The sequence below is a fragment of the Mugil cephalus genome, chromosome 6 (assembly GCF_022458985.1).
Source record: "Mugil cephalus isolate CIBA_MC_2020 chromosome 6, CIBA_Mcephalus_1.1, whole genome shotgun sequence".
NCBI classification, from domain to species: domain Eukaryota; kingdom Metazoa; phylum Chordata; class Actinopteri; order Mugiliformes; family Mugilidae; genus Mugil; species Mugil cephalus.
The window spans coordinates 28,837,201-28,847,893 of NC_061775.1; the positions used below are offsets into that span (position 1 = coordinate 28,837,201).

Below are 10,693 nucleotides of genomic sequence, written 5' to 3' on the forward strand. Positions count from 1 at the left end.
TCCACAAGTTAGTTTGTCTCCGTAGCAACAGGGACACATTCATGTGGACACATGGTGGACAAAGAAAGACGTTCAGTGCAGATTTATTCTCTTGTTCCTGTTTGATCATCAACACTGAAACGCATCAACAGAGATTAAACATGAAGGAGATTTAATCTGGTTAATCTGAATTAATCCACATCAACCTGAGATTAATCTGATTAAACGACAGCACTTATATACACACACACAACACACATAAACACATGTACACATACACACAGTGAAGAACAACACTAAGTGAACATGTTGTATTGTTTTCAGTGATGAACCTCGACCAGATTTCTCTCACCTCCAGCAGCCGTTTGACACACCAGCCTTCAATAAACTCTACCGAGGTCACCACCAATACAATCATTAATAGTTTAATATTGTCATCATTATTATTCATAATAACAGTTTATATTCCAGGTCAGGTTCATTTATGTGATTAGAACATTAAGGAATAATTCAGTTCATCTTTGAATCTCTTCATGTGTTTCAGTCGTTCCTGTGAGAAAAGTTCACGCTCTGAACATCAGCTGGGCCGTTCCTCCACAAGCAAAACACTACAGGTGAGTCTGGTTCTGACCTCCAGGTGAGTCTGGTTCTGATCTCCAGGTGAGTCTGGTTCTGATCTCGTTTCAGAGTGAAACCTCTTCATTATATTTCCTGGTTGATCGGACATGAAGGAGCCGGCAGCATCTTGTCTCTACTCAGGAAGAAGTGAGTCATTAAAACACGATGGATGAGATGAGAGTGATGGAGGAGAGGGGAGGGGAGGAGAGGGGAGAGGAGGAGAGAGGAGGAGAGAGGAGGTGTGGGGAGGAGAGGGGAGGAGAGGGGAGGGGAGGAGAGGAGGGAGGAGAGGGGAGGGGAGGAGAGGAGAGGAGAGGAGAGGGGAGGGGAGGAGAGGGGAGGAGGAGAGAGGAGGAGAAGGGAGGTCATGGTCTTGTCTTGTCCTCCAGGTGTTGGGCTCTGGCTCTTTTTGGTGGAAACAGTGAAACGGGCTTCGACCAGAACTCCACCTACTCCATCTTCTCCATCTCCATCACCCTCACTGACCAGGGCTACCAGAACTTCTACCAGGTACCCTGGAGTTCATCACCTGTAACCGTGGCAACAGGTCTGGGGAGCTCTGATTGGTGGAGACGCGTTGGCCACCTCTGATGTTGTGACTGTTTGTGTGCAGGTAGTTCACTTTGTGTTCCAGTACCTGAAGATGCTGCAGACCCTGGGTCCTCAACAGAGGTTAGCATCAGCATTAGCATCAGCATTAGCATCAGCATTAGCATCAGGATTAGCATTAGCATCACGATTAGGATTAGCATCAGGATTAGCATCAGCATCAGGATAAGCATCAGCATTAGCATCAGGATTAGCATCAGCATTAGGATCAGCATCAGGATTAGCATCAGCATTAGCATCAGGATAAACATCAGGATTAGCATCAGCATTAGCTTCAGGATTAGCATTAGCATGTTTATAATGTTCCATTGTTGCACTATTCATCACCAGGTTTGTGGTTTTCATCTATTTCATATATTCTGTATATTTGTTCCAGTTGGTTTGTTCTGTTACTTTTTATGTTGTGGATAATTTCTCTGTTGGCCCTTATTACCTCTTGGGGACAAATAAAGTTTTTCTGGATCTGACCAGTGTGAACCTGCTGGCAAATGCAGTTAATAATCTGCGGTTAATAATCTTAAAACATTATTTAGTATAAAAGTCTTCAGCCTGTTCTTGTTCCTCTTCTTTCAGGATCTATGAGGAAATTCAGAAGATTGAAGCCAATGAGTTCCACTATCAGGAGCAGGTATGACTCCATGTGTCAGAGGAGGAAGGAGTTTTCTTTCCAGCTTCAAACAGCACATGAACCAAGCCAAGCATACGTTAGTCGGGGATTCTGCTAACGCGGCTAACAGCTGGAGACAAACCAAGACAAACCAAGACAAAGACAAGCTGCCAATGCTGCTGCTAATATGTGTCCACTCCTGCAGCCACTGTTCACTGTGAGAGACTGTTCTCAATAAGAAGCGTCAGCTCTCCTCTGGTTGGACAATGTCCACAAGTTAGTTTGTCTCCGTAGCAACAGGGACACATTCATGTGGACACATGGTGGACAAAGAAAGACACAAAACGTTGCTGAGTTGTGTTGAATCAACACGTTCACTGCAGATATATTCTCTTTTTCCTGGAGTTTGTTTGATCATCAACAATGAAATGAATCAATATAGATTAAACATGAAGGAGATTTAATCTGATTAATTTGATTAATCTGAATTAATCCACATCAACCTGAGATTAATCTGATTAAAGGTTTAATGGTTCGAACCTGGTTGAACCTGACCATTCATTAATTATTATACTTGTTAACAGTCTCTTTAACATCCTGTTGTCATGTTCCTGACAGATGGATCCAATCGAGTTTGTGGAGAACATCTGTGAGAACATGCAGCTGTTCCCTAAACAGGACGTCCTGACTGGAGACCAGCTCATGTTTGAGTACGAGCCTCAGGTAGAGTTCACTTTAAAAACGTTTTCACATTCAATCCAGCTTTATACATTTATATCACATCTAACGACGATTCAGCCACGTTCAGGTGACCAGTGCTGTGTTGTGTTCAGGTGATCGGTGCTGTGCTGTGTTGTGTTCAGGTGACCAGTGCTGTGTTGTGCTGTGTTGTGTTCAGGTGACCAGTGTTGTGTTGTGTTCAGGTGATCGGTGTTGTGTTGTGTTGTGTTGTGTTCAGGTGACCAGTGTTGTGTTGTGTTCAGGTGATCGGTGCTCCTCTGGCCCTGCTGACCCCAGACAAAGCTAACCTGCTGCTGATGTCTCCAGAGAACGAAGGGCTCTGTGGGCTCAGAGAGAAATGGTTCGGGACCAGCTACAGCAGCGAAGGTACGTCCAGCTGATCAGCTGATTCAGGAGAGGCTAGCTCTTCCTAGCCTCCCAGCTAACGCCAGTGTTTTGACCCTGAGACGTGACGTCAGCCTCCAGTAGATCTTTGTTGAGTAGATGGGTCCTGGTCTCGGTTTAAAACCAGGTGTGTTTGTTTTGTTCATCAGATATCCCAGAGGAGTGGACTGAGCGTTGGAAGGGAGACTTCGACTTGAACCCTGACCTCCGCCTCCCTGCTGAGAACCAGTTTATTGGTTGGTGTGGACAGACAGAGCTGGACCAGGTCCAGGATCAGGTCCTATGTAAATCCAGGTAAATAATGTTGATGTTTCTTCTCGTTCTGCAGCGACAGACTTCTCCCTGAAACCGTCGGACAGTCCAGACTCTGAGTTTCCTGTCAGGATCGTTAACGACGAGCGAGGAGGGCTGTGGTACAAGAAGGACAACAAGTTCAAGATCCCCAAAGGTGAGTCTGGCAGCACCCAACCCAACGAGGGGTAACGTCCAGGTGTAACGTCCAGGTGTAACGTCCAGGTATAAGTCCAGGTGTAGTCCAGATATAACGTCCAGGTGTAAGTCCAGATATAACGTCCAGGTGTAAGTCCAGGTATAAGTCCAGGTATAAGTCCACGATATAACGTCCAGGTGTAAGTCCAGGTGTAACATCCAGGTGTAAGTCCAGGTGTAACATCCAGGTATAAGTCCAGGTGTAACGTCCAGGTGTAAGTCCAGGTGTAACGTCCAGGTATAACGTCCAGGTGTAACATCAAGGTGTAAGTCCAGGTGTAAGTACAGGTGTAACGTCCAGGTTTAACTCCAGGTGTAACATCCAGGTGTAAGTCCTGATGTAACATCCAGGTGTAACTCCAGGTGTAACATCCAGGTGTAAGTCCAGGTGTAACGTCCAGGTGTAACATCCAGGTGTAAGTCCAGGTATAAGTCCAGGTGTAACGTCAAGGTGTAACATCCAGGTGTAAGTCCAGGTGTAACGTCCAGGTGTAACGTCCAGGTATAAGTCCAGGTGTAACGTCCAGGTGTAAGGCCAGGTGTAACGTCCAGGTGTAACATCCAGGTGTAACATCCAGGTGTAAGTCCAGGTGTAACGTCCAGGTGTAACATCCAGGTGTAAGCACAGGTGTAACGTCCAGGTGTAACATCCAGGTGTAAGTACAGGTGTAACGTCCAGGTATAACGATCGTGTTTGTTATGTAACGACACAAGAAAACCAATGTGGTCTTTCCGTTGATCAAATGTTAAACAGAGGTTTGTTTCAGGCTACATCCGCTTCAACCTGATCTCCCCGATGATCCAGAAGAGTCCTGAGAAGTAAGACGACACCCGTTTACATAAGATCCATGAACCAATCAGAGCCTCAGGTTGTACTGATGGTGAAGAGTGTCTCTCCTCTTCCTCAGTCTGGTCCTCTTCGACCTCTTTGTGAACATCCTGGCTCATAACCTGGCCGAGCCGGCATATGAAGCCGATGTGGCTCAGCTGGGGTACAAGCTGGTGGCTGGAGAGCATGGCATGGTGGTCCGGCTGAAGGGCTTCAACCACAAGTTACCGGTGAGGAGACGGGGGGTTGTAGGAGGTGGGACTCAGGTGTAGCCTCCAGGTGTAATGTACAGGTGATGAACCTAAGACCATCATTTTATAACTGACAATATGAAATCCCCCGAGGGGGTTATAGGAGGTGAGACTTAGACCAGCTGGGACTGAGACCAGGTGAGTCTGAGGGTGCTACATGTGGACTCTCTTGCAGCTGCTGCTGAAGTTGATCGTGGACCAGTTGTCAGACTTCGAAGCAGAGCCGGGCGTCTTCACCATGTTCTCAGAGCAGCTCAAGAAAACCTACTTCAACATCCTGATCAGGCCGGACCGGCTGGGCAGGTACGTGGACCAGGACCAGGACCCTGAGGACGAGGACGGGGTCTCTGCCTGTACTCACGTCCTCTTGTTGTATCCTCTGTCTCTGCAGAGATGTCCGTCTGCTGGTCCTGGAGCCCTGCCGCTGGTCCCTGGTCCAGAAGTACCAGGTGATCAGCAGAGGACTGAACGTAGACCAGCTCATGAGCTTCATCACTGGACTGAAGTCAGAGCTGTATGTGGAGGGGCTGGTCCAGGGCAACTTCACCAGCACGGTAACCGCCTCACTCACTGCATCACTGCATCACTGCATGACTCCATCACTACATCACTGCACAACCGGGTCACTGCACTACTGGATCACCACATCACCAGATAACTGCATCACTGCATCACTACATCACTGCATCACTGGATCACCACATCACTACATCACTGCATCATTACATCACTGCGTCACTACATCCCTGCATCACTACATCACTGCATCATTACATCACTATATCACCAGATCACTACATCACTGGATCACTGTGCCACTGCACCAATGGATCATCACATAACCAGATCACTGCATCACCGCATCACTCGATCCCAGCATCACTTCACGCCGCATCACTGGATGGTTGCATCAGTGGATCACTGCATCACTACATCACCAGATCACTGCATCACTGGATCACCGGATCATTGCATCACTGCATCACTGCATCGCCACATCACTACATCACTACATCACTGCATTTCTAAATCCTGTCTCCTCCTCCTGTGTCCTCCTCCTCTGACTGATGGTGTTTCCTCCACCAGGAGTCCAGGGAGTTTCTGCAGTATTTCACTGAGTGAGTATTTAGTCTTTCAGTCACCATCAGGTCTGAGGGAAACCCCTTTAGACCAGGACCAGGACCAGGTGTGTGTCTGTGTTCAGGACGCTGCAGTTCCAGCCTCTGCCTGTAGAGGCCCCCGTACTGTTCAGGGTGGTGGAGCTGCCCCAGAAACACCATCTCTGTAAAGTCAGGTCCCTGAACAAAGGAGACGCCAACTCTGAGGTCACCGTCTACTACCAGGTGAGACCCAGACCAGGTGAGACCCAGACCAGGTCAGACTCAGACCTAATGAGACCTAATGAGACTCAGTAGTGTTATTGTGTGTTATTTTGTATGATACAACAAGTAGGTCCGACCAAGCAATATGATTGGTCAATAAGACATTTAGGACATGCTCAAATCAGCACTACAGCACAGCTGACTCATCACTAAAAATATTGCTCTGCCAAGTCTGTGGCAACACTGTATCCATCTCCATGGCAACTCTGTAACTGTCAGAACTGGAGCAGGAAACGGCTGAAAAATACGCTACAAAATGGATCAGTTTGTTGTTAATTTCGTTACATTTGGTGATCTCAGTTTCGATTAATTATATGCTTTATTTTGTTGGTAATTGTTGTATAATCGCAATATAAGTTGCGATTATACAGCGCCCCGGTCCTGACCGCATCACCGTCGTGTTCAAATGACGTTAAAACACACCCTCTCGGATAATATTGCTTAATTAAAGTATATTATAAAGTGTTACTGTGTTTTCCAGTCGGGGCTGAAGCAGGTCAGGGAGCACGCTCTGATGGAGCTGATGGTGGTGAGTTCATCCAGTTTAGACAAGTCCCAGTAATTCATTATATTTATTGATCCATTATCATATTGATTTATTATATTTATATTGTTCAGATGTGACCAGTCAGAATAGTGCTGTGTTTGTGTTGGTAGATGCACATGGAGGAACCCTGCTTCGACTTCCTCAGGACCAAGGAGACCCTGGGGTGAGTTCCTACTGTGGTGGAAATGTTCCTCTCTGCTGCTGGTGAATAAATAAATAGAGACTTCCGCCGGCCGACAATGGTTTTATTTCTTTAAAGAAAGGTTAGTCCACACATGAGCAGTGATTGTGAAGAAAGACCCTGAGCTTCTGGCATCCAGCTTTATGGGGTGGATGCCAGTTCTCAGGTGACACCTCCAGGGGTCTTCAAAGGATTTTACTGCTACACAGGAACCAATGTAGTCTCCTCTGTTAAATATGCAATCAGGATCTTACACTTGAACAGGAGCTGGCACAGTCACCACTGCTGTAGTCGAGTTTACATGTGAAGTAAGGTCGATGCCTGTTGATTTCCTGTGGTAGACGCCCTGATAGGTTCAATAGACAGAAACAGTGGATGTTGGGGAAGGAGAGGAGACAAAGAAGCTTAACTTCCATTACACTACTTACTGGACCAGAACCAGTTCCACCCAGGGCCATGTCCAGGGCCATGTCCATGGTCCCGGGCCGTGGTCCAGGACTGTGTCCAGGGCCATGTCCATGTCCATGTCCATGGTCCATGTCCATGTCCATGGTCCCGGGCCGTGGTCCAGGACTGTGTCCAGGGCCGTGTTCTGGGGCCATGTTCTGGGGCCATGGTCTGGGACCACGGTCCAAGCCGTCAGGCAGGGCCATGTCCTGGGCCGTGGTCTGGGGTCGTGGTCCAGTTCGAACCTTCAGATAACCAATTAACCCTCACTACAAAGTACAAAATAGTTTAAAAATCAACACAAATTAGAAAAGAACAAACCAACAACGACCATCATCTTGAGGTTTCATGTCATTAGTTTTGACCTCTGACCTCCAGGTACCAGGTTTACCCGACCTGCAGGAACACTTCGGGGGTTCTGGGGTTCTCCGTCACCGTGGAAACGCAGGCCACCAAGTTCAGGTGAGAAAAGTTTCTCTATATAGAGGGTATGCATTGACGTAATCCTGAGGCCACGCCCCTTGAGTGGCAAAAACATGGTGAAATGTATCAGAGAGACCAGGAAGATGTGGATTATCAGATCAAATTAAGTTGTTAAATCTAACAAACTAGAGTGGATTTGGAAAAGTGGGTCAGCCTCAGCCTGGAGACAGTCCTCCAGAACGGAACTAAGAAGTAACTTAAGGTACGACTTCATCTAAAAATACAGCATAAATTAATATTAGCTGACACTAAATGAACCACAACACCAGTTTTCTGTGTCTGGACTCCAGTTGTTTCTTCTAATGCAGTGAAACATTTACTTCTCTGTTCTCTGGCAGATAAGTGTAAATATATCTGTAAATATATCTCTGACTACTTTTCAGATTTGTTGGTTCAGTCAATCACACAACAGCTCTTCACCTTTTTTAAATTAATTTTAGATGCTATTAATGCTGCTAATCTCACTTCCTGCCGCTCTGTGGCCGTAACCATGGAGACGTCACTGGCTGCGACATCACATACCCTCTGTTCTCTATATTTTATTTTATTATTTCTTCTTGTTGGTCCCCCTTCCTGGTCCAGCTCTGAGTTTGTGGAGGAGAAGATCGAGGAGTTCTTGGGGGTCTTCGGGGACTGTCTGGTGGCTCTGAGTGACGATGCGTTCAGGAACCAGGTGACTTCGCTCATTAAGCTGAAGGAGTGTGAGGACTCTCATCTGGGAGAGGAGGTGGACCGGAACTGGTTTGAGGTCCTCACCCAGCAGTACGTCTTCAACCGGCTCAGCAAGGAGGTCAGTCCTGGTCCTGGTCCTCATCTTAATCCTGGCCCTGGTCTTAGTATTAGTCTGAGTCCTGGTCCTGATCCCGGTCCCGGTCCCGGTCCTGGTCCGGGTGGTGTGTAACCTGCCTCTGTTTCCTGCAGGTGGAGGCCTTGAAGCTGTTCTGTCAGGAGGATCTGGTCCAGTGGTTCCTGGACCTCAGAACCAGGTCCAGGAAGCTCAGCGTCCACGTGAGTTTAGACCACCAAAACCAGACCACTTACTGTGAGAGCCACGCCCCCAATGATTCTGTTTCCTGATAGGTTGTTGGGTTTGGGGTGGAGGAGGGTGACCCTGCCCCCTCAGACCAGAGCCCCGCCCCCTCCTCCTCCTCCTATGGGGAGGTGAGTCTGAGTTTCCTGCCGGCCTCGTCACTCCAGGACGTCACGATCATCTCTGACATCAAAGCGTTCACCTCCACCCTCCCCCTCCACCCCTACCACAAAGTCCTCCACTAGGCCCCACCCACCACAGGGATGGTAACCACGGCAACCACTCCGTCGTCATCCTTCTCTTCATCCTTTTCTTCTTCTCTTCTTATTCTGTGTGAGTGGTTGTAATAATGCTGCGTTCAGGTCCTGCCGGGAAAACCCCTGATGGATTTAGATGTAGCCAGCTGTGGAATAATGATAAATCCCAGGGGCATTGAATGCAGCGTTTAGACTCAGGGCTCTGTCAGAAATAAACACGTGTATGTTAATTAGTCACGTTCATGTTTTGTTGCTTTAATTTCACCCTTAACCTCTGGACTCCAGAGTCTAGTGGGTCCAGAGTCTAGTGTCCCAGAGTCTAGTGGGTCCAGAGTCTAGTGGGTCCAGAGTCTAGTGGGTCCAGAGTCTAGTGTCCCAGAGTCTAGTGGGTCCAGAGTCTAGTGGGTCCAGAGTCTAGTGGTCTTAGAGTCTAGTGGGTCCAGAGTCTAGTGTCCCAGAGTCTGACTCCTGGTCCCTGGTTTGGTTTCATTCTTTCAGCTCAACTTTACAAACTGTGTGAACACGTTGGAGCTAAAACCAGACTAGAACCATCAGATCCAGGAGGAACAAGTTAGAAAACCACAAACATGTTGAACCAACCATTTCTAGAACTTAGAATGTAAATCTAACCTGGACATTTCTAAAGCTGATCAACACATTTACTTATTTACAACTATTTCCATTAAAACTATTTAGGACCATGTCCACAACTATCAGGTGTCCAATCAGTAATAATGTCTAAATGTCTCTAAACTGTCTCCTGTCTCCATAGACTGAATATAGCCTCACTGTTGCTTAGCAACCACTGACACATCATGTCCTGATTGGCTGATGGATGCATGTCTCCACCAATAGGAAAGGGGCTGTCATGTTGTGTTTCTTTCTATCATGTTCTATGTGTGTAGCTGGCTAGCTCCTCCTGCTAGCTCTCTCCTCCTGCTAGCTCTCTCCTCCTGCTAGCTCTCTCCTCTTACTAGCTCTCTCCTCCTGCTAGCTCTCTCCTCTTGCTAGCTCTCTCCTCTTGCTAGCTCCCTCCTCCTGCTAGCTCTCTCCTTCTGCTAGCTCCCTCCTCCTGCTAGCTCCCTCCTCCTGCTAGCTCTCTCCTCCTGCTAGCTCTCTCCTCTTGTTAGCGTTTTCCTCCATGAACCAAACATGACGACAATATTCAGGAAAAAGACTCAGTTATTTAGAACCAGTCTAGTTTTACTTGGTCTAGAAACACTAGTTAAAAACTGATCAATAGGCTGAAGTTTCTACTGAAGTAGAAACAGAGACTCAGTGACTAGCGTCTTGATGCTACGTCGTCTTAAACTGGTCATGTGACTCTAGAGGGTTAAAGAATTAAAGGGGACCGTTAATTTTCATGGTGTAATCTGTAACTCAACCACCAGATGTCAGCACATGCTCAACTCTGGTCCTTTAACTGCCTCATCTGGACCTGGACCTGGACCTGGACCTGGACCTGGTCCTGGATCTTCCTCATCTGGACGTGGATCTTTTATTTCATCTTTTGCCTTCAGCTGATCTCAGTGTTTTAGAATTAAATAAATGAACAAATATGAAAATGTACTGAATAAAGTTTGAGAACATTGTAGTTGTATCAATATTATTAACACTAGATAGAACATATGTGGTGCCTTTAAATGTCTGTACAGAGAAGATGGGACTTAATTTATCCCTGTGGGGAAATTAGGCTGAGGACAAGAGAAAGAATAGAATAGAATAGAATAGAATAGAATAGAATAGAATAGAATAGAATAGAATAGAATAGAACTACATGAAAAAGTAAATATGTTATAGATAGATAGATAGATAGATAGATAGATAGATAGATAGATAGATAGATAGATAGATAGATA

At 46.7% G+C, this 10,693-nt stretch overlaps 1 protein-coding gene across 1 annotated transcript in view; it reads left to right on the forward strand.

Moving 5' to 3' along the window:
- LOC125009879 (nardilysin-like) overlaps positions 1-9,067 on the forward strand; it is a 21,875-nt gene extending 12,808 nt beyond the window's left edge. Inside the window, exons 10-31 of the mRNA XM_047588120.1 lie at positions 304-377; positions 524-593; positions 667-744; positions 987-1,107; positions 1,211-1,269; positions 1,780-1,834; positions 2,432-2,536; positions 2,797-2,920; positions 3,088-3,174; positions 3,267-3,386; positions 4,195-4,246; positions 4,336-4,486; positions 4,683-4,810; positions 4,899-5,061; positions 5,594-5,625; positions 5,712-5,850; positions 6,371-6,418; positions 6,547-6,599; positions 7,443-7,526; positions 8,130-8,337; positions 8,469-8,555; positions 8,628-9,067. Coding sequence (XP_047444076.1) covers positions 304-377; positions 524-593; positions 667-744; positions 987-1,107; positions 1,211-1,269; positions 1,780-1,834; positions 2,432-2,536; positions 2,797-2,920; positions 3,088-3,174; positions 3,267-3,386; positions 4,195-4,246; positions 4,336-4,486; positions 4,683-4,810; positions 4,899-5,061; positions 5,594-5,625; positions 5,712-5,850; positions 6,371-6,418; positions 6,547-6,599; positions 7,443-7,526; positions 8,130-8,337; positions 8,469-8,555; positions 8,628-8,822 — 2,233 coding nt within the window. The 3' untranslated portion in view covers positions 8,823-9,067. The remainder of the gene's footprint in view (positions 1-303; positions 378-523; positions 594-666; positions 745-986; positions 1,108-1,210; positions 1,270-1,779; positions 1,835-2,431; positions 2,537-2,796; positions 2,921-3,087; positions 3,175-3,266; positions 3,387-4,194; positions 4,247-4,335; positions 4,487-4,682; positions 4,811-4,898; positions 5,062-5,593; positions 5,626-5,711; positions 5,851-6,370; positions 6,419-6,546; positions 6,600-7,442; positions 7,527-8,129; positions 8,338-8,468; positions 8,556-8,627) is intronic.
- The last annotated feature ends 1,626 nt before the right edge of the window (positions 9,068-10,693 follow it).